The sequence below is a fragment of the Microcaecilia unicolor genome, chromosome 3, assembly GCF_901765095.1.
Source record: "Microcaecilia unicolor chromosome 3, aMicUni1.1, whole genome shotgun sequence".
Classification (NCBI taxonomy): Eukaryota; Metazoa; Chordata; class Amphibia; order Gymnophiona; family Siphonopidae; genus Microcaecilia; species Microcaecilia unicolor.
Window position 1 is genome coordinate 366,919,430 of NC_044033.1, and position 24,411 is coordinate 366,943,840.

The 24,411-nt window shown below is 43.1% G+C and overlaps 1 protein-coding gene across 3 annotated transcripts in view; it reads right to left on the reverse strand.

Moving 5' to 3' along the window:
• Window positions 1-24,411, reverse strand: part of TBC1D32 (TBC1 domain family member 32) — a 327,052-nt gene that overhangs the window by 108,132 nt on the left and 194,509 nt on the right. For all 3 annotated transcript variants that reach the window (XM_030198562.1, XM_030198561.1, XM_030198563.1), the window contains exons 24-26: window positions 18,872-18,994; window positions 17,253-17,361; window positions 5,081-5,174 (exon numbers count right to left, since the gene is read on the reverse strand). In XM_030198562.1, coding sequence (XP_030054422.1) covers window positions 5,081-5,174; window positions 17,253-17,361; window positions 18,872-18,994 — 326 coding nt within the window. The remainder of the gene's footprint in view (window positions 1-5,080; window positions 5,175-17,252; window positions 17,362-18,871; window positions 18,995-24,411) is intronic.

The following is a 24,411-nucleotide window of genomic DNA, read 5'->3' on the forward strand; positions in this document are numbered from 1 at the left end:
AAATCCACTCGGGACCTTCGAGGACATCGACGGAAAAATCGCGTCGGCGAAGTTAAAGTCGTCGATGGTGGCGGAAATCACACCTCGAAAAAATAAATCGATCGCGCGGCCACAAGGCCGCAACGCGACGCCCTCGCTAGAAACGAGGGAAAAAGGAGCGCGTGCTCTTTTTTTTTTTTTTTTTTTTTAAAGAAAAGAAACTGGGGCACGCGGTAACCAAAAAACTAAACAAAACTAAACAAAATCGCGTAAACGCGACGGTCTTTCCGGGGCTGCGAAGGGAGAGCGGCGACGGCACGACTCTCCTCAGGCGCGGAAAAGAAAAGACTGGCGGGAACGGTCACGCACGGGCGGGAAGACGGCCGCGCATGCGCGGTGGGCGTGCCCTGCGTGCGGACCGCCCGCGAAGCTTCTTCCGGTTGGTGGGGGCTGCCGCGGACGTCACCCAGTCGTGAGAACAAGCAGCCTGCTTGTCCTCGGAGAACGGACTATACGTAATCCATTGAGCTGCAGAATCCAGGTAACATGGTATTCCCAGAAGCAGGATTGTGTCACTGGAATCTGATTGATTTATTTGATTTCGTAAATAGAGAATTAGTTCAATAGCGTGTGCTAGATATAATTTACTTGGATTTCAACAGATCTGTGGATACTGTCTAGCACAAGGGGTTCATTAATATAAACTGACCACTTTAGCCTTGGGTTTCGATGTTGTTGACTGGATTATAAATTGGTTTCGTGACAACAGATAGATAGTGGTAAATTTCCCTTATCATCGACTCAGTGAAGATAACTGGCAGTGAGCCAGCCTGGAACTGTTATTGACTTGTTTAAAGGAAGCTGAAATCTTTATAGCTAAACTTTCAGGAATTGAATCAGATGTTTAGGCTCTCTAGGGGTCCCTTACAGAAGATGGAGATAATTAGGAAGTACTTCTACTGCTCATATGCATCATAACAAAGGTTAAAAAATAAGTCCACCAGTTAGAATGACTATAAAGGAAGAGGGTAAAGACTAGAGTAAAAACTGATATGAGTTAAGGCCTTTTTAGTCTTTGGATTTTAGGTGCAGGTAAAGAAGAGCTCCAGGCATCTTCATGCTGAGACTCCTCAAGGAATTTGTTTGGAGTTGTTCGGAAGCTTTGGAGTTTTTCGGAAGCTCAGTGAACTTTCTGCTCCTTCTTACAATTACTGTGAATTACAGTCCTCCTTAGTCAGCAAAGTTTTTCTTTTTTTTTTTCTTCAGATAAAGAAAAAGAGACTCAGCATTTCTTTGATAGCATGGATAATCTTTCTATATCCTCACTCTATGTGACCTCTAAAGAAACTGGAACAATGCTAACCAGTTTTGACTTACCAGATAAGAAAATAATAATAATCAGGTAAAGGTGGCTGCTACCTTGATCTATATCCTGCTTTGTTCTTGAAAAATCTTGCAGATCCTTGGTTAGAGACACTAAGGGATAGTAAGCATCATACTCAACCTGAAGCAGATTTTCATGATTCATATAAATGGGCACAGGCTTTTCCTTAGCGAGTTGCAGCATAGACCAATTTCTAAGCTGCCACTCATGGCCAAAGTGCTGGAGTCATGGTGACTAGTCAGATACATAATGTTTTGGAAGATGATGGGAAACTGGACAGGGCGTAGCCCGGTTATAGACTAGGGTTCAGCATAAACTTTATGGGATTACCTGTAGCTGATCCTTCTTGACCTGTCTGCTGTTTCTGAAATTGTAAATCATGTGATATTAATGAGATGATTTCAGGATCTTGATAGTGGGGATAAAACAGCAGATTGGATACACTCTTTTGCGGTCAACTGACTTAGGTGGCTGTAGAGGTGGGGTATGGTCAGCTCCTTTCTTTCTCTCCTGTGACCTCCCCCAAGGATCTCCTCTGTCTCCAATTTTCACATTTATTTTTACCCTTTGGGAACTGTGAATAGGAACTTCAGAACTGATGTTTTTGCAGAGAGGATGTCCAGTTATTTCTCCTTTGACCATTTTATAAATGTATAAAAAGAATAGCTTTTTGGACGGCAGACTGTTACAGAGATCCTTTGGGTAGGAATATCATCACTCCCTTGAATTTCCCTGCATTGTAATTAGGAAACTTTTTGAAAATTGTGCAGGAAGTGAAGAGTTTGGTGTCCTTTCTTGGCTCTAATCTCTCTCTTGAGACATGGGTCTGTTAAGTGCTTCAGAAATCTATGGGTAAATTAAAAATGGTTTGGTGAATTAGACCAAATTTCTGCTCCCAATATTTTTGGACTGCAAGTTAAGCAGTGGTAAATTCATAGTTAGATTACTGTAACTTTGTTTATCTTGGTTTGCCATTTAAATTGTTGGATGAATTAAAACTTGTCCAGAAGATGACAGCCAGGATGATCACATACAACACAAATAGGGAGAGGGAATCTCTGTTGTTAAAATCCTTTCACTGACTTCCTTTAACAAAGCAGAATTAGGCTGTGATTTCTGCAACTTTTGTGGGGCAGTGTTATAAAGAAATGTATGTGCCTGTTGGGCTCATTTTTAAAAGAGAAAAACATCCAAAAAAATGACATAAAAGGCAGATGGACATTTTTCTCACTGAAAAACACCTAACGTGTATAATCAAACAAAAGGAAAAAAAAAACGGTCCAAAGCACAAATATGTTCAAATCAGGACGTTCCTAGAGGGGGTGTTTCAGGGCATGATGGGGACATGACATGGGCGGTCTTACACAATAAAAGTCTCCAGCACATAATGGATAGTGAAACAACTTCCCGGTGGTGGGAAGAAAGGCATTTGCAAATAGTCCTGCTTTAAAAGCGTCTAGGGTAAGAGCAAAGTTGTCTTTAGACCCATTTGCAATTTTGTGAAATTGGAGAGTGGAGATCTGGAAGTGGTTGTTTGTGAAAAACAGTGGAAAGTTGTTGAGTGTTGTGTTACCATTTGTCTATTTGCCCCAGTCTGAACCTTGTCACCCTTACATTCCCTGACTTGTCTCCTCTGTGTCTCACCTCCTCAGCTCCTTGCTCATACCCGCTAGCCCCACCAGCCACACCCATCCCTTTCTATCTTACCCCTTCCCCACCAAACCCTCAATGTCCCCAACCCCCCCCCCCCCCCCATTACCTGCCTGCCTTCTGTCTATCCTTGTTGCTGTTTGTCCTGTGTGCTGCTGCTGTGAAAGTGAGGACAATTGGTTGCTGCTGGGAGAGTGTGAGTGCTTAGTGGGTGTGTCACAAGTGTTTCCTATTGCTGAGAGAGTGAGTGCTTTATGTTGCTGCTTGTGTGTGTGCTTTGTTTGTCGGTGGTGGGAGATTGAGTGATTGCTGCTGCTGTGTGTGAGGAAAGTTTGCTGGTGGAGGGAGAGTGTTCAGTTGGTGGAGGTGTGCACAGTGGGCTAAGTGGGTGGCACTTGTGGTAGTGGAATATGGATGCACTGAATGTATTGGTGGCTGATGCCGCGCTGGAGGTGGAAGAAAGTATGGAGGAGAGGTCACGCAGAAGATACCCCCATCCCTGAGTGTTCAGGCTCTGCACCTGTTTCCTTGACCTCACCGATGACCAATGCCTCAATAGATACCGCTTTGACAGGGTCGCCATATAGCACCTCTGTGACCAGCTCCAACTCCTCCTGCAGCCCAGGACATGTAGGAATAATCCCATCCTGTTCCACCTCAAGGTCACTGCCTCCCTCACCTTTCTGGCCACCGGCACTTTCCAGTCACTGCTAGTGGTGAATGCGGGCCTGATCCAGCCCACTATGTCTAACTGCCTCACCCAGTTTCTTGATGCCTTCCTCACCCACACCTCAGACTACATAACCTTCCCCACTACCCCCCCAGGCCCTCCACAACAAAATGACTCAATTCTATGTCATACATCGCTTCCCCTCAGTCATAGGCATCATTGACTGCACATATGTCGCGCTCAGACCCCCTGGGCATGCGAGGCCTCCTACTAAAGTAGAAAAGTCGAACATGCAGGTTGTGTGTAATGCCAAGGGGAGAGTGTGGACATGTGTGCAGTCGATGATGCCTATGACTGAGGGGAAGTGATGTATGGCGTAAAATTGAGAAATTTTTTTTGTGGAAGGCGCGAGGGGTAGTGAGGAAGGTTATGTAGTTTGAGGTGTGGGTGAGGAAGGCATCAAGGAACTGGGTGAGGCGGTGTAATGCCCAGGTAGCCAGATTTCCAAGCAGCAGCAGAGGCAGCAGATACCTTAAGTGACAGCAAGGACAGTGCGAGCTCCAGAGGGGAGGACATTGCCTATTTGTCTTCTGCTGGGAGGGCCAGCATATCAGCTGCTGCTCATGGCTGTGGGTATAGAGGCATATCCCAGTGGAGGTGGGGAGGGGGAAGGGGAATAGGCTGGGTAACCTAATACGGTGCATTGTGTGCTGTGCACTGGGGGAGAGGTGTGCAGGGAGGGGGTGTCTGTGCTTGGAGGAGGGTGTGAGGTATGCCTCCATACCCTATTTTCCCACAACCTTTCCACACACTCCCTCCATCCAGGTGACTCCACAACCCAAAATCTAACTATTTGGACATCATATCGAAAATGCCTTTCCACATGTCTTTATAGAATAGATTTAAAGTAGGTAACTGCTTGACCTCTTAGCCTATGAACTTACTCTCTAGATTCTGAGAAACATGATCACTTCAAATAAAAGGGGAGGAAAAGAAACAATTTTTTTTTTTATTTTCATAAGTGAATTTTTAAATGCTTGCAAAAGGAGTTGAACTTATAGAACTGGAAAATGAAATGTTTCAATTTCCAGCAGAGTAGGCATAGAAAAAGCAAAAGGAACATGAGTTTTCCTATGCTGCCATGACAATGTTCTTCAAATCTATCCTCACAAAACCAAGTCTCTATGAGTAGAAGGAACATTTGTGTCAAATTTTTTATTATTATTAAATTCGATATATACCACCTTTCTATGGTTTACATATTGCATTCAGATACTAACCTTACTACTGAGATTTACAATTAGGATATTCATTAAAGCTCTCTGTAGAATGTTTATGACGAAAAAAAGAATATCCTTTGGTAAATGAAGTAATTCCATGTGTTTCTCATCTCTTACCTTGCTTGACATCAGCTTTCCTAGGAATTTCCAAAAGATAGCATTTTGGTAAAGGGTATGCTGAAAACATGGGCCATGGGTACGGATCACTGCCCTATAAGATACCATACAAAATAGTGGTATGAGGCACAGTAACTTTTTCAAAACTCATTCAAGGCTCCTTTTATAAAGGTCCGGAAAAAAATGGCCTTAGCAGGCACATCTGCAGGTTTTTTTCACGTGCTAGGGCTATTTCTTTTGCAGCTGGAAAATGACCAATTTGCAATTTCCGGCATTAATGGCCATGCACTAATGTTGACATTAGTGCGTGACCATTAGCATGTGGGACATTACCACCCCCTCTTTTGTAGGTGGTACGGCTCACGTGCTAATCAGTTAACAGGTGGTAATGTGGCTGCACTAATTGATTTGTGCTGCCATGCTCACTGTCTACCCCTAAAACCGCCCACTCCCAGAACAATTCCCCTAAATTTTTAGCATGTGGTTTGCATGCACACATTGGGATTTTACCGCTGGATGCCTCAGCATGTTCTTCGTTAAGCCCATTTATGTTGCGGTAAAGTACACGCTAGTGCTTGTCACAGCTTTGTAAAAGGGCCCCTCAGTCAGAAGGAAAATATACACATATGATTAATTTCTTGAAAGGTATAATATCAATGTGTAAAACTACTGACTACATTCTAGATGTACTGAATATTATAGCAGAATCTACTGTATCATAAGAACACGTGATATAAAATTAGATATTTCAAGAAATAATAATTTATTCTATTTACCAGGGCTGATAATTTGGATTTTAACATTTTTTTTACTAAAAACAAAATTGCAGCTCTTGAAAGAATGTATTTCACATTTCTTGAGATCAATTTTTCTGTTTCTTTGCTAACATTACTATCTCAATGCTTGGAGAAGCTCTTAAAAGAAACCGGTTAACAAAGAACACATAGTAAGAATATAGATTAGATCTAAATGTCTGATACCGCATAGGGGATAAAAGCAGGGTGAAAGTATTAGATGAAAGGAAGAGACTGCTGAGAATTCTATCACAGGCTAAATATATAATAACATATAGACTGAAATCATTTTCACAGTAGGGAAGAATTCTGTTTGATGAAATGTATTAAACTGTACCAATGATGTTAAGTAAAACCCAAAGGGGCTCATTTACCAATGGTTAGTGCATGCTACCTGATGCTGGCTCCAATTTATTCCTATGTGCCGTACGCCAGATAGCAAATGATTCCCAAAGTGGTAAATCTGAGGAGGGGCTTGAGGATAATTTTATAACAGGGCATCTGATCTAAGAGGGCAAGCAGGTACTATTTTACATGATATTACAGCTCCATTTATATTCTGCATTTACTTATATGGTTCAATGTGGATCACAATAAGGTAATCCAGATCAGGTTAGATTCTGGGAACATACATAGCAAGAAGTATACATTTACAGTTAAATATTTAATCATTTAAATACTGCTTAAATAGAAAAGTCCTGAAGTGCTTATTAAATATTTCACTGTTTGTTTCCAGCCTAATTTCTGTTGGCAAAACATTCCAAATATTTGCAGATTGGTAAGAGATCTTTAAAGAATGGATACGTTTGTATCTAATACATAAGAACATAAGAATAGACATACCGGGTCAAGCCAATGGTCCATCCAGCCCAGTATCCTATTTCCAACAGAGGTCAACCCAGGTCAGAATACCTGGCAGAAACCCAAATAGTAGCAACATTTCATGCTACTAATCCCTGGGCAAGAAGTAGCTTTCTCACATTTATCTCAATAGCAGACTATGGACTTTTCCTCTAGGAACTTGTCCAAGCCTTTTCTTTAAACCCAGATATGCTAACTGCTGTTACCATAGCCTCTGGCAACTTCCTGAGCTTAACTATTCTTTGAGTGAAAAAATATTTCTTTCTACTTGTTTTAAAAGTATTTCCATGTAATTTCATTGTGTCCCGTTCTTTGTACTTTTTGAAAGAGTAAAAAATCGATTTACTTTTACCCATTCTACACCACTCAGGATTTTATAGGCCTCAATCATATCTCCCCTCAGCCGTCTCTTTTCCAAGTTGAAGAGGCCTAACCTCTCTAGCATTTCCTCATATGAAAGGAGTCCCATTCCCTTTATCATTCTGATTGCTCTTCTGTGAATCTTTTCTTATTCCACTATATTTTTTTCAGATATGGCGACCAGAATTGAATGCAATACTCAAGGTGAGGTCGCACCATGGTGCGATACAGAGGCATTATTCTTGATCTTATTTACCATCCCTTTCCTAATAATTCTTAGCATCCTGTTTGCTTTATTGTCCGCCGCCACACACTAAGCAGAAGATTTCAGCATATTGTCTACAATGACACCTAGATTTTTTCCTTGGGTGCTGATTCCCAAGGTGGACCCTACCTAGCATCAGGTAACTAAGATTCGGATTATTCTTCCCAATGTGCATCACTTTGCATTTGTCCTCATTAAATTTTGACTGCCATTTGGATGCCCAGTCTTCCAATTTCCTAAGGTCTTCCTGCAAGTTTTCACAGTCCACATGTGTTTTGATAAATTTGTATAGTTTTATGTCAGCTGCAAATTTAATCACCTCACTTGTCGTTCTGATTTCCAGACCATTTATAATATGCTAAATAGCACTGGTCCCAGTACAGATCCCTGCAGCACTCCACATTTCACCCTCCTCCATTGAGGAAAATGCCATTTCAAGTTCTTTATTTCTTGATATACTGCCAAGGTACAAGCCATTATAGCGGTTTACAATGTATAATGCAAAAGAAAAATCATTGAAAAAGAAGTGAACTACAATATATAAATAGGAAAGTGAGAAAACATTACAATAAGCAAAGGTAGTGGGGAGGAAAGGGCAGGGAGTAAAGGAAGAGTTCATAGCTAATGGCTAATAGCCCAGTGTTCCATCCAGCAGAACCACACGAAGGGGCTACTAGACAAAAGATAGAGCCACACAGTAGACCCATATGATTGTTGAAAGAAGTAAAATTTAAGGGCCATTTAACCCTATCCTCTGTTTTCAAACCAATAACCAATTCCTAATCCACAACAGGAGATTGCCTCCTATCTCGTAACTCCAAATTATATTTGTTTTATTATTTATATCCCGCCTTTATCCAAAGTAGGTAACAAAGCAATATACATAGAATAAAATACAAACAACAGGAAAAGCTAACATACACAAATACAGCAAAGCAACAAAGTCAACAAAGCATACACAGATCAAGATAGTTCACTAGTTTGGCTTAAAAGATGACATTTAAGCATTGATTTAAACGATGGAATGGACTGTTGTGACTTTAATGTTGGAAGGCAGTTTGTGCCACTATTTTATTTATTTGTTACATTTGTATCCCACATTTTCCCACTTTTTGCAGGCTCAATGTGGCTTACATAGTACCATAAAGGCGTTCGCCAAGTCCGGTAGATAAAACAAATACAAGGTAATGTTGTAGTCGAAGAAGGTTCATGAAGAGCCAGCCACAGAAAAGGTGCCAGTTCTTTTTTATTTTTTTTTGTAATTTATTTTTATTAACAGTGGAAGAAACAGAACATCAAAAAACAGAAAGAAGGCAAGATAACAGTAGTAACTCAATACTTGACAATGAAAAATATACAATTGCCTACCCCCTAGGAGGGGGTGAAAGCTCCAAAGGAGCCCATCAAAAATATGGGCAATTGCCCTTACCTCAGGAAACAAAAATAAACAGGCTCACTAGAAATGTTATGCCATGAGAGTGAAAAACAGTTGGAACAGGTAGATCCAGCGCTGTGCATCACCAACCTCCACTGAGAATTTTTCCATAAGGAGACTTCCATCCTCACACATCTCAACACACTCACCACTATCTTAAACACGACCCCATACACATTGAACCATCTGCACCAGCCAACTCTCATACACACACCCCTTACAGATGATGCCGCCCAACCTCCCACCCCTCAATGACCCTGGTAGTCAGTTCTAAAAATTGTCCCCATAAGGCCACATAGAGGGGCATTTTCGAAAGGGACGTCCAAGTTTTGATGAGGACGTCCTCGCAAAATATTCCAATCCAGGGGCGGGGAAACCCGTATTTTCAAAACAAGATGGATGTCCATCTTTCATTTCGATAATACGGTCAGGGACGGCCAAATCCTGAAATTTGGACGTCCCTAGACTTGGTCGTCCCTAGACTTGGTCAATTCTGATTTTCGACGATAATCAAAACCAAAGACATCCATGTTAGAAACAACCAAATGCAAGCCATTTGGTCATGGGAGGAGCCAGCATTTGTAGTGCACTGGTCCCCCTGACCTGCTAGGACACCAACCGGGCACCCTAGGGGGCACTGCAGTGGACTTCATAAATTTCTCCCAAAACCCACTACCCACAACTATACACCACTACCATAGCCCTTACGGGTGAAGGGGAGCACCTAGATGTGGGTACAGTGGGTTTGTGGTGGGCTTTGGAGGGCTCGCTGTTTCCTCCACAAACGTAACAGGTGGGGGAGGATGGGTCTGGGTCTGCCTGCCTGAAGTGCACTGCACCCACTAAAACTGCTCCAGGCACCTGCATACTATTGTGATGGAGCAGAGTATGATATCTGAGGGTGGCATAGAGGCTGGCAATCAATATTTTGAAATATATTTTTTGAGGGTGGGAGGGGGGTTAGTGACCACTGGGGGAGTAAGGGGAAGTCATCCCTGATTCTCTCCAGTGGTCATCTGGTCATTTCAGGCACCTTTTTGTGTCTTGGCCGTAAGAAAAACACAACCAGGTAAAGTTGTCCAAGTTTTCGTCAGGGACGTCCTTGTTTCTATCGATTATGGGTCGAGGACGTCCATGTGTTAGGCACGCCCAAGTCCTACCTCCGATAAGCCCCCTTGAACTTTGGCCGTCCCTGCGACAGAAAGCAGTTGGGGACGTCCAAAATCGGCTTTTGATTATACCGATTTGGACGACCCTGGGAGAAGGACGTCCATCTTCCGATTTATGTCAAAGACGGGAGTCCTTCTCTTTCGAAAATGAGCCCAATAGTGTCTCTCATCCAGGTTAAGGAATTGACCATAAGTAAGAGTTTCAAATTTAGTTAACTCCTTCATCCTGGCCAGCCATTGCTGAATAGGAGACAGATCTCTGGATACCCAAAAGCTAAAATTATCTTCTTAACCAGTAATAGTGTATTATAGACAAACCTGCACTGAGGTGTGGACATACCCTGAGCCTGCAACAGATCCTGGGAACCAAGGAGCGATGTCCTATAATCCCATTCTAGCTAACAATGCAGAATACTCCCAATCACTTGCAGTGCTTTGTTCCACACATCCAGTGTGGGACACTCCATAAAAGAATGGGCATAAGAACCCCGCAAATGCTTACATTTCCCACATAAAGCTGACTCCCACAGGCCAATCTGAGCTCCCCGTTCCCTAGCGAGATAATAACTATGTAAGATATTAAATTGGGTCTTGTGTAAGTCTGCAGACTTAGTGAAGGCCTGGAGTGTGTCAAAAAGTGTTAATAATTGCTGCTCTGTAAGGGTAAAAGATAAATCACTTTGCCAGTGCTCAGTCAACTTAATCATCCCAGGCTGCTTGGAGAGAGATTTGGTAAGTGTATAACAACAGGACAACCTATTACGCGAGGCTGGGGTTTGGGAGAAAATTTGGTCCAATTGCCCATGCCTCAAATTCCAGGGGATGTTTATTCAACGTGTCCCAATAATGTCGGGCTTGAAAATAAGAAAAAAAAAAAAAAGATACTGATTAGGTAAGCCTCACTGAACTTGTATTTGAGAGTAGGGAACGACCTTCCCACCAGTTCCATCAGTTGTGCCAAGGAGACACCCCCCCCTAGCAACCCAGTCTCGAAACACTTACCGTCCCCACCCAGGGAGAAAATTGGAATTTCCCTCTAATGACAGAAAGGGAAACACCTCTGGATGCCTGTTTAGTAGCCTGCACCACCACCTCCAGGTCTTTCGCATGGGAAGCAAAAACTGAAATTTATGTTGGTATTGTATGATCGATACCTCTTGAGTATGAAGTTAAAAAAAAACTGTAAAGGAGGACTCCACCCATCCACGCACAACAGGGGAAAAATTCAGATGTCCAGCGTAACTCTCATGTATCCACCATATAACAGCCGCCACAATATAGGTTTGAATATTGGGGACATTCAATCCCCCCTGGGGTTTTACCAAAGACAACTTATCCATACTACCTCTAGGAGCTTTTGCACTCCAAAGAAATTTAGGTATGATGGACTTAAGCTTAAGCTCCTCCCACCTAGCCAACCAGATCGGGATAGTTTGTAATGGACACCACCTTTGGCAAGAACTTAGGTTGTGTGTGGAAGACTACTCTGTTGTGATGAAACTTAGTATAAGGTGCATCCACCACTAAGGCCTGATGCTCAATGACTCTACGAGCTGAAGTAACAGCTACCAAGAAAATGACCTTGCAGGTCAAGTACTTCAGATGGCAGGAATTCAGTGGCTCAAAAGGAGCTTTCATCAGCTGGGTGAGAAAGATGTTGAGATCCCATGACACTGGTTGAGGTTTGACAGGGATCTTTGACAAAAGCAAATGTCTCATGAAGCGAACAACTAAAGTCGGGCTTATCTTCTAAACGCTGATGACTAATTGCACTAAGGTGAACCCTTATGGAGTTGGTCTTGAGACCAGACTCTGATAGGTATAGAAGGCATTCAAAGCAGGGTCTGTGTAGGGCAAGCAAGTGGATCTAAGGCCTTCCTCTCACACCAGTCGGCAAACCTCCTCTTTTTGAAAGAATAACACCTCTTAGTGGAGTCTTTCCTGGAAGCCAGCAAGACCCGGGGACACCCTCTAAAAGACCCAAGGAAACAAATTCTAAGCTATCAACTTCCAGAGACTGGAGGTTGAGATGTAGAAGTGACCCCACGTTCTGTGCGATGAGGGTCGGAAAACACTCCAATCTCCACGGTTCTTCGAAGGATAACTTCAGAAGAAAAGGGAATCATATCTGTTGCGGTCAGTGTGGCGCGATCAGAATCATGGTTCCACAGTCTTGCTTGAGTTTCAACAAAGTTTTCCCCACTAGAGGTACGGGAGGATATGCATACAGAAGACCTGTCCCCCAACTGAGGAGGAAGACATCTGACGCTAGTCTGTCGTGGGCCTGAAGCCTGGAACAGAACTGAGGGACCTTGTTGATCTGAGTGGCAAAAAGATCTACCGACACTCGGAAGATCTTGTGGGCTATGCCCATATTCAGATACCACTCGTGCTTGCATTATCCTGCTCAGTCTGTCGGCCAGGGTATTGTTTTTGCCCGCCAGATAAGTGGCTCAAAGGAACATGCCACGTTGGCAAGCCCAGTGTCACATCCAGACAGCCTTCTGACAGAGTGCATGATCCGGTGCCCCCCTGCTTGTTGGTGTAATACAATGCAACCTGACTGTCTGTTTGAATGAGTACAATTTGATGAGTCATCCGATCTCTGAAAGCCTTCAGAGTGTTCCAGATCACCCGGAGCTCCAGGAGATTGATCTGAAGATTTGTTTCCTAGGTGAACCAAACACTTTGGGTATGAAGCCCATCTACATAAGCCCCCCATCTCAGGAAAGATGCATCCGTCATCAGCATTTTTTGTGACTGAAGAATTTGGAATGGAAGTTCAAATTGGATAGTTAATGGAATTGGATAGTTAATGGAAGTTAGTCAAATTGGATCTAATTGTCCACTTCTGAAGAAAGCGTACAAGCCCTGGGGTATCAGTAAGTTTTTTGATTTGATCAGCAACCTCCTCAACCTTCTCTCCAAAAAGTTTATCCCTTCGGAATGGGGCATCTGCCAACCTCTGTTCCAATTCAGAAACATTCAGCCATGACAGTCTGCACATTGCTATACTCTGAGCAGAGATCATGGCTGCTACATCTGCTACATCTGCCCTTGGCCAAGAACGTTTGACACAACTTCTGCTGCTTACCAACTTGCCAAGTGATTCGGCCTGCTCCGGAGGGAGTGTCTCAGCCAGGTCCAACAACTTACATACTGAATTTCACAAGCAGATGCTCATGAAGCGCTGGAACGATTGTATACAGGAGATGAGCATTGAAGCCTGGTACATCTTCTTCCCAAGAGAGTCCAGGGCTCTAGCTTCTCTACCTGGGGTGCCGAGGCACAGTCCCTGGAACTCCTGGCCCTTTGACAGCGGAATCCACCACCATGGAATTGTGAGGCAACTGAGGGCTTATCAAAACCAGGTGCGCTGTGGAACCGATACTGGATGTTGATCTTCTTGGACATGCCTGGGACTGACACAGGGGACTCCCAGTTCCTAATGAGGACTTCCTGGAGTACTTCGTGGAGAGGGACAGTCACAGCCTCCCTAGGAGGTGACATGTAGTCCCAGACCTCGAGCATCTTGGACCTGGGCTCGTCCTCCACTTCCAAAGGAAAGGGAATAGCTTCAGCCATTTCCTTAAGAAAAGAAGGGAATGAAAAGTTCTCCAAAGGAGACTTTCTTCTTTCAGGTGGAGAGGAGGGTTCAGAGGGAATTTCATAGGACTCAACAGAGGAAAAGTACCTTGGATCCTTCTCTGAATCCCATGAGTGTTCCTCTTTGGTGTCACACAATACGTCCTGATGGGAATGTCAAGACCGAATCTGCCTCAATATGGAGGAACCATGTCTTCGAGAACAGTGTCGAGAAGTCGGTTTCCGCCTCGACTCTGGCGAAGCTTCCAACATCAACATCAAGGGAGTGCCAGCTTAGGTGGCAGTTGACATTGGAGCTGTATGCAGCATTGGTGTCAGAGGCTGCACAGCAGCCTGAAGGTCAATCAGGTCCGCAACGGTAGGAAAGGTAGGCGTAAGCAACCCTGATGCCAGTGCAACCCCTTGCATGAGGCCATCCAGCAGCTCAGGGAGCAAGCCCCAGATGTGCTCATTGAGTACTGACACCGGGAAAGGCTGGGGTGCCGGCTCAGGTGTATATTGGTGTCAATGCGGGAGAAGGGTCTTGGCTGCTGGGAGACCGGCAAATCGGCACCTCCTGTATGGAGGGGGAGCAGTCCTCCCAGTGCCGATGCTTCTTAGGTGCCGAACCCTTTAACGCCCCGGAGCTCCCGGCACCATGTGTCAAAGGCGACTGATGATGATGCTTCTTGTACTTCATCTGAAGCGTGTCACTGAGGCTCCTCGGTGCCAGCGAGGACAACGTCAAAGGCACATGTCCCCTCAGGGTCATGTCCAACGATGGATGGTCCCGGGGGCCCTCCCCAGCAGAAGGCCTCCAGGCAGGTGGAGACCCACTCGATGCTTCGCTGCTCCCAGTGTCTAAGAGCCTTGCAGCAGCCATGCTTATCGACACTCCCCATACCTGGCGACTCAAGGAATAGAAGTGCAACCTCTTCCTATTACAATTCAAGAAATTCTCAAAGCAGCAAAGAAACCTTCCACTAACAAATCTTATGCACTTAAACAGAAGGGATTTTCAATACGGTGTGACAAACACAAATTCAATCCCTTTTCCTGCCCTGTACCAATTATACTTCAACACCTCATACATCTCTCTGATTCAGGTCTCGACGTCCTCCATGAGAGTACATTTGGCAGGAAAACTGGCCTTTCATGACATCCATCAAGATATGCCAATCTCTTCCCATCCTTTAATGAAAGCTTTTATTAAAGGTCTCTGAAACACTCATCCACCTTTACAGTCACCCCCCTGCACTTTAGGAACTTAAGTTGGTACTATATCAACTGCTTATTGCTCCATTTGAGCCCCTAGCTACAGCTTTGTTCCAATTTCTCACTTGGACAACACTTTTTCTTCTCACAATCTCTTCGGCTCAAAAGATTAGTGAACTGCAAGCCTTAATACATTATCCACCATATACTTTTTTTTTCCTACCAACGTGGCACTATGACCTTACCCTAAGTTTCTACCTAAGGTAGTAGTATCTTTCAACCCAAGACAATGCCCTCCAAGTGTTTTTTTTTTTCTAAAGCCATGTGGAGGGGCATAATCAAACAGGGCGCCCAAGATTTTCTGAGGGCGTCCTTGCTGGATGTCCCCGCAAAGGGGCGATGCATCCTGTATTATCGAAACAAGATGGGCGTCCATCTTTCATTTTGATAATACGGTCGGGGACGCCCTAATCTCAACATTTAGGTCGACCTTAGAGATGGTCGTCCCCGATTTTTGGCGATAATGGAAACCAAGGACGCCCATCTCAGAAACGACCAAATGCAAGCCATTTGGTCATGGGAGGAGCCAGCATTCGTAGTGAACTGGTCCCCCTCACATGCCAGGACACCAACCGGGCACTCTAGGGGGCACTGCAGTGTACTTCAGAAAAAGCTCCCAAGTGAATAGCTCCCTTACCTTGTGTGCTGAGCCCCCAACCCCCCCAACCCACTCCCCACAACTGTACACCACAACCATAGCCCTTAGTGATCAAGGGGGGCATCTACATGTGGGTACAGTGGGTTTCTGGTGGGTTTTGGAGGGCTCACATTTACCACCACAAGTGTAACAGGTGGGGGGAGGGGTTGGGCCTGGGTCCGCCTGCCTGAAGTGCACTGCAGTACCCACTAAAACTGCTCCAGGGACCTGCATACTGCTGTCATGGAGCTGGGTATGATATTTGAGGCTGAAAAAAATATTTTAATTTTTTTTTTTTTAGGGTGGGAGGAGGTTAGTGACCACTGGGGGAGTAAGGGGAGGTTATCCCTGATTCCCTCCGGTGGTCATCTGGTCATTTAGCGCACATTTTTGTGGCTTGGTCGTAAAAAAAAAAAAAAAAGGACCAAGTAAAGTTGTCCAAGTGTTCGGCAGGGACGCCCTTCTTTTTTTCACAATCGGCCGAGGACGCCCATGTGTTAAGCACGCCCCAGTCCCACCTTTGCTATGCTTCCGACACGCCCCCCGTGAACTTTGGTCGTCCCCGCGACGAAAAACAGTTGAGGATGCCCAAAATTGGTTTTCGATTATGCCGATTTGGGTGACCCTGTGAGAAGGACACCCATCTTGCGATTTGTGTTGAAAGATGGGCATCCTTCTCTTTCGAAAATAAGCCTGATAATCTACCAGGAGAAGCATCTCTACATAACCTAGATTGCAGGCAAACAGTATTATATTACAGAACCAAAGAACTCCGGATATCATCTCAACTTTTATTTTCTTTCATCAGTGTTCCTTAGGACTTCCAGTATATATCCTGTCTTCTTGGATAACAGATTGTATTTCCTTATATTATCATCAGAGAAACTTTCAGTTAACTGGCAGAACAGGAGCATATCGTATATGTGACATGACTGCACCTACAGCTCAGCTGAGAGGAGTTCCAGTTCTGGACATATGAAAAGCCACAACATTTACACAGTATTACTGCATCAACAAAGAATCAAGATCTGATGGGAATTTTGGTTAGGCCATCCTTCAGAATCTCTTTGCTTAGACTGCTATTCCTCCACCTCTGATTTTCTGAGTTGCATTATTTTTCGTCAACATACTCTGAAGTAACCCTCAGCTTGGGAGTCACCAAGTATGGCTGCATTATTCTTGTTGACCACAGAGAAAGCAAACCCCCCACCTCCCTATTTACAAAGCCACACTAGTGGCTGCCAGTGCGCTAATGCCGACACAGCCCATTTGCTGTGTTGACATTGCTGTGCGGCTTTGTAAACGGGGGTGGGGGAGTTACCAGTAGCAGGTGTTTTCCGTCAACAACAGGATAATGCACACATACTTCCCACCCACAATCCCCTCAAAAAAATTTAAAAAAAAAACACTGTTCACAAGACTTCATCAAATATTCTTCAGATAAAATGTTTTGAAACTCTTGGCATTATATTTACATTTCTTTTACCTAACCTGCGCTTGTTATGAACTGTCTGAGGAGGCTGCTGATGTCAGTGACGCAGGAGGAATGGAACTTTGTGATTTGTCAAGCTAACAACCAATTTAGAGAAGGCAGCTATGTACAAGCAGCTCACAGAGACCAAATAATAGGCTTAAAACAATGTCTACTTTTTACTCCCAATCTAGGTGATATATTAGCTTCCACTCCCAAGGGAAAACTCTTTACTAAATAAGGCCCAGTGTCAGTAAAATCAATTGCTATTGTGAAGAAGTAAAAGTAAATAACGTTTGTATTTATATTTAGTTACTAACCTGATGTAAAGCTCTTGGAGGCAAAATCCGTTCAGAAGGCCCTCCCACAAGATTCATTCTAATGAGAATATGGTTTCTCTCTACTGAAAGACCATCAATTATAAAATCTCTGTAACAAAAATGTAATATTAATAAATATATGATCACTTCCTTTCAGAAAATACCAAAAACGTTAATAATTCCATTGCAGATAACTCCAAATTATTACTATAACAAACCAGGCTCTTCAAATTAATTGTTTATTAAAAAGTGACATACATCGGCGGCTGATGACATCACAAACCAGTTCTCCTCAGGTGTTAAGTGGCGATTCTCCCACCAGATAGTGGTTTGGAGTGCAACAGTAACGTTTCCCGGCTCAAAAAATGGAGCTGTTGACTTTACATACCCTGCACAATTCAAACAGATAATCTTTGAACTGAGCAGGATTCCATATTTACAGAGCCCCAAGGGTCAAATGGTGTCAGCTTCAATCACATGGCTGAACTTGGAAGAAGCAGCCCCAGGAGACTTGAGTTAGAGGTGCTGGATGATTGGCCAAGGGAGAAACAACTAAGAAGGAAGAACGTGGAGTCAGGGACTAGGGGAGAGGGGAAGCAAAGGAAAGGATGAGAACTTGGGAACTGGAAGAAGAAAAGAAGAAGAAAGGGACCCAAAAACTGTGGGGTGGAGATCAGAAGATGGATGAGACTGGGGATGGAGAGAATAGGGACTCGGGAACTGGTGTGTGGTGACAGCAGAGACTGGAGGACTAAGGGGAGATCAGAAGAAGGTCTGAGCTTATAGACTGGTAGGATGAGAACAGCAAGGAAAGAGCAGAGATTTGATAATGATGGGAGAAAGCAGAGACTCAGGCTGGGTGGGGCACTGGGGACTAAAGATAACTAAGGATAATATGCAGTATGTACACTATGAAACATGTACCAACCTCATACATATTTGTTACCACTTAATGTAAGTTTTTAACTGTAACTGCATGATGTGAGGGTAACTTTATAAAGGTTTTTCATTTGCAAAACCAGTTTTATACTAGAAAAGGGTTTTTATAAAACTGCACAACTATGTACATGCATTCAAATTGTGCTTACTTTCACATGATCTGCATGTACATATTACTATGGGCACAATTTAGGTGGAGCAGAGGCAGAGTTCCAATCTAGGCACATATTTTATCAACTATATGAGTACCTGCTTAGAGAAGGTGTAAATGTATGTGTCGGCATTTGCGTGGTACTGGGACTGATTCTGGGAGCCTATTTTACATAGGCACATGGGTGCATATCTTGCATTTATAAAATAGATGCCTTTTTGAACTTCTCGCATAGGGGTCCTATTAAGAAATCAAGCTCCAAGACAAGAAGAAAAACCGTAACTGGAAGATCTAAAATTATATCACTGTGTGCATGAAACTGCAGTTTACAGTTAAAAACAAACTCGGTGGTAACAAATATTTATTTATAATAGAATTACCAAAAATGTAAAATTGGAACAATATATTCTTCTCTACAGTGATTGGAAAAATAAAAGTCTTTTTGTGGCAAAGTTATCAAAGCAAAATATATGTCATAAATATATCAGATCAAAACATCCACACAAGACATTTAATATTTGTTTCTTACCCAGGGCCTGCAGCAGATTCAGTGACATTTTCCTTTTGTGCTTTTAGAAGAATTTCTGAAACTTTGTACTGAGATTCTAAAAGTAGAAGAGTATCTAAATTGCAGCATAACACATTTAGTAACCTGTAGGAGATAAAATATAACAAAATTTCAGAATAGGGCATAACAGTAAATATATGAGATTACAAAAATTGTTGCATATGCTCTATCTCTGCTAAAACCATCCTTAGCAATCATGGCCTTAGGGGTTTGGCCTTTTCACATACGTTAGCTAAGACAGGATCATAAGAACATTGCTCCAACATGCATTATCCACCTTATGACTTTGTGTTATCTCACTTTCTGAGTCTTCAATTCTGAAAAAGTGATAGTATATGATATATTTGCCATAAACCTGACATACTGGTAACAGATGATCGACTACAACAGTCCACCTTCCCATACCTTTCACAAAGGCAACTTTTAAGCAGAAAAAGATAAAACTGAACAGTTATACAAGTGTTAAGCTAAGCAACAGGTGCTAAGTTAAAATTACAATAATTGCAATGATAACAATGTTACAAATCATTATAAAATTATAAAAGGTTAAAAAGAGTTGCAAATAAAAGAAGATAAGGTTTAGACCCTATGCATGAAAGTAAATATAGTTAGAGACTATGGGCTAGATGCACTAAACTTAACGAGCCAGCAACGTGGGTTATAAACTGGTTCTAGCCAGTTTAATGTGCAAATAGTAAACCGGGACATGCACAAAAGGGCATAGTCTTGTCACGGTAGCAGTTATCAAAAATGGAGTGCAGATGAGCAAATTAGTATTATAATGTGTATAATTCATATTATAATGAGATGCACTACCGTTTTCCGATCCCTATTCCGTGGAAAACCTAACAGGAGGTCTGCACCTCTCGTTGGGGCTGCTGTGAGGGAATCGGAAGGAAAAAAAAAAAGAGAAACCCTGCAAGTAGGGTGACAGAAGGCAAATAACAGGGAAGTGAATGGAGCGAGGACAGGAGGCTGAAGAAAGACAGCCCACTAGAGCACTTTTCCTTTCCCTCGGGTGGTCCTGCAGCTGGCTACAGCTTTGCGCGTCGCTGGCAGGGAGAGAACAGCAGAAGCCATGAGAGAGGAGCGCACACTGGTCCTGTGTGGGCTCCACGAGGCGCAGCTCAGTCTACTCTCTCTGCTCTCTACTCTGATACAGTGAAGCGATCCGCTCCGCACTTATGTTTGATTTGCCTGTTTCCTTCTTGACATCTCTCTCTGCGATCAGCTCACTTTCTCTCAGCTCACGGGATTCCCGGGAAGTTGCAGCTGGAGGCGAGGACCGGATCTCATGCCCACGCTCCAGCCCCGGGGGTGTCTTGGAGTGTGGACGGGGCGGGCAGGGGTAATACGAGGGATGGTGACAGCTGGTCTGGATCCAAGGCGAAGATTTTATTCTTTGCTTTCCGTCTCTCCCGGTGCTGGCAGGCACTAAGCCCTTGAGAAGCGGGATCGGACGTGCTGCTAACACCCCTTGTTGTTTTTTGAGTTAAGGACGTCCTTGGCATGCGCAGAGCAGCCAGCACAACGCTTGGCTGCTCTGCGCATGCTCAGCTGGCCGACTGGCTTGGAAGGAAATCGCATGCAAATGAGCTAGCAGCGAGCAGCTCATTTGCATGCGATTTCCTTGATGCATGCCCGTTTCTTACCGATTCGCTAAGGAATCGGTAAGGGAAGGGCTTTAACGTTTTTGTTAGTGCATCTACCCCTATATTAGAATAAATTTCAAATTTTGTTTTATTACTTGGTAGCTACAACTAGAAACAACTATGGGGTGCCTTAAAGAATATTTGCAAGGGAGTGTTTGGTGTGCATATTTGGGTGTTTTTAACAGATAACAACTAAAGCAATGCATGATATTGACAAATACTGAACTGTATGTTGTGTTAAAAGAATGGCTCACATAACATATTAGAACATAAGAATTGCCATAATGGGACAGACCGAAGGTCCATCATGCCCAGCATCCTGTTTCCAACACTGGCCAATCCAGGTTACAAGTACCTGGCAAAAATTCCAGAACTGTACATTTTATACTGCTTATCCTAGAAATAAGCAGTGGATTTTCCCCAAGTCTGTCTTAATAATGGCTTATGGACTTTTCTTTTAGGAAGATATCCAAACCTTTTTTAAAAACCTGCTAAGCTAACTGCAGAACAGAATAGAATTGAATTAGCACTTATTCAACTCAGTGGTGAGATGAAGATCAGAACTTCAGCCATCAATATACAGGTCATTTGAATGGTCATTAGCCCACTCAAAGCATTCTGGAGCTTGTAGTCTTTTGGTTCTTATTTGGATAACAGAACTATAAGCCCTGGTAAATATCGTTTGACACTAATATATTTTATTGAAGTTGTAAAGTGCTAAATGGTAAAAGGAAAAACCACTGCATAAAGTTGCTGTGTGAAACCATTTTGAAGAAAATCAAATAAAAATAAAGTGGAAAAATGGTGATTCACATCATATCTGGAAGCATAAAGTAATAGCATTTTCCCAAATGATCTACATTAATCCATGTACCAGAAAATGCAGTAGAGCTTGCTTTTAAAATAAAAATGTAAAGATATCTATATCTATATATCTGCTCTTAAACCCCCTTCTCATGTAGGGGCCTGTTTACCAACTTGCTCTAAGTTTTTATATTTACTGCACCTTTGGGGATGGGGGTATGGGTGTGGCAAGCATCTACTGCACAAGACAGACACTTACTGCATGCTAAATGCATCAGCAGATAACATGGGTTCATCAGTGCTACCTACCGATGCATGCATTCTGGCTCCATACAAAGGCCGATAACTCACCTGATCCCCCGGCATCAATGGCTCTACATCCCTTATCCTCCCACCCCCAGAGCATGTAGCATCTTCTCCATCCTTCCTTGAAGAAACCCAATACCTATAGAGGGGTTTCACTGGTGTCTAGAGTGTCAAGAACAGGACCGATCCCCAGTTACTCCTGCCCTGTCCAGGACCTATTTCACTGGTTTCAAACTCAGTCCTTATTTAGCAAATTGACCCTGAATGGCAGTACTGCAAAATTATTACTAGGGATCACAGCCACCATTTTGAACCCCATACTGAAGACAGCAAGAACAAGGGGGTTCCCTCCTGCCCTTAAAATCCTAGACATCAGGAAAACTCCTGGTACTCTTTGGGAAGTGCAGGTGAGGAGATCCAGAATAAATGTTTTGAGTGTGGGTGTGGGAGGGAGAATAAATGTGTCCAGATTACCTGCTTCCGGGGAGAGGGGGAGGGAGAGAAGCCATTGATACCAGGGGACTGGGTGAGTTATTGACTTATGTATAGGGCCAGACAAAAATATAGCATGGGTGACTAAGAACAGTAGCCAGACGATGTGAAAATGGGACATTTATTAGCAAGACTCAACACGAGCTGTGTTTCGACGTACAAGGCCCATATCAGGAGTCTTCAAAGGATGTGAACCAGAAAATCCGCCTGGTATAAAGTACTGCAAATATTTAAAAACACTTGAGAAGTTCCTTTATTGAAGAAATTCTCCATATTTTGAGTCTTGGATTCTGCAAATTGTGGATTTTAGTAAGTACAGAACAGAAACCAGAGCAGACCAGGAGTACAGGAAAATCTTTTAGAATAGACCTGACGTGGCCACGTTTTGCCAAATTGGCTGCATCAGGGATTTTACAACACACTAACCAGGGGTTCAGTTTTGGAGGCCGTATCTTGCTAAAGGTGTAAAAAGACTGGAAGCAGTGCAAAGAAAAGCTACAAAAATGGTATGGCATTTGCGTTGCAAACCGTATGAGAGACTCGCTGACCTGAACATGTATACCTTGGAGGAAAGGAGAAACAGGGGTGACATGACACAGACGTTCAAATATTTGAAAGGAGTTAATCCGCAAACAAACCTTTTTCGGAGACGGGAAGGCGATAGAACTAGAGGACATGAATTGAGGTTGAAGAGGGGCAGACTCAGGAGTAATGTCAGGAAGTATTTTTTCACAGAGAGGGTGGTGGATATGTGGAATGCCCTTCCGCGAGAGGTGATGGAGATGAAAACGGTAATGGAATTCAAACGTGTGTGAGATAAACACAAAGGAATCCTGTTTAGAAGGAATGGATCCGTGGAATTTTAGCGGAGATTAGGTGGTGGCACCGGTAATTGGGAAGCAAAACCTGTGCTCAGCAGACTTCTACGGTCTACGCCCTGATCGTGACTGAATAGATATGGATGGGCTGGAGTGCAAATTTTAAGGGGTTTCGACGTTAGCTTCAGAACTTAGTACAAGAACAGTGCTAGGCAGGCTTCTATGGTCTGTGCCCTGAGAACGGCAAGGACAAATCAAACTCAGGTATAAAGTATCACATACCATGTAAAATGAGTTTATTTTGTTGAGCAGACTGGGTGGACCATACAGATCTTTATCTGCCGTCATTTACTATATTACTATGCTTCCTCTAGTCAGCAAGTGTACATCCAAGACAGCATTCACTTACTGCCAAATCATATGAACACAATATGCACCCACTCCTTTGCCGCTAATCCCTAATGTATAGAGCCACCATACTGGCAGCACTGACAGCTAGTGTGCAGTGACATATCCCATCTCCACCCAGATTCCGCTTCTCTCTGTGTTTAGCAGCCAGCATGGGATTTTTAACCACTTTGGCTAGTTTTAGGTGTGTTAACCATTAGCACAACCCCATTAACTGGTTAGTGTGGTTTTAAGTGTCACTATAATTACACATGCTTTTCAAGATATTTAAGACTTATAGATCATAAAAATGGAGCATTCCCAGTCTGAGCTCAAGAAACATTTTTATATTGTTGCTCAAATACTGGGGGAAATGAGAAGTCCTAATATAATTATGTACATCTCTCTAAGGTTGTATTTAAATGAAACAATAAAACAAATGCTTTTAGTTGATGCTATGAAGCACTCTTGTGGAACTTTTCCATTAAATCCAAATATACTTAGAGCTCACAAAAGATGATCTAGAGGTATGAGAAGTCAAATAGCTCAATATGTTTATTTGCTTTACCTCATTCACGCAAGTGTACTTGCATTTATATGGATTTAAATTACTGAGAATCAGAATGAATACTTGTACCAAACAACATACAAACTAACACTCCCTTTGACTTTGGCTATTATCACTTGAACATACTAGGTTTCAGGCACAAGAAATGATGCATTATGTTTGCTAATTATACAGGCCAGACAGCATCAATAATCAGTCACAATCCAATTCTTTCTTTCTTTAAGCAGCAGTGCAAAAAAAACTGTACTAACTTAGGGGCCCTTTTACTAAGACACGTAGGTGCCAATGCACGTACAACGTGCGTCAAATTAGGACTACTGCCCGTCTACCTCGTGCCCCGAGTGGTAATTCTAATTTTGACACGTGTCCAAAATGAGTGGAAGAAAATAATTTCTATTTGCTACCATGTGGTGCTAACTAGGCGGTAATCGGCAGTGTGCATGAGACCTTACCGCTAAGTCAATGGGTGGCGGT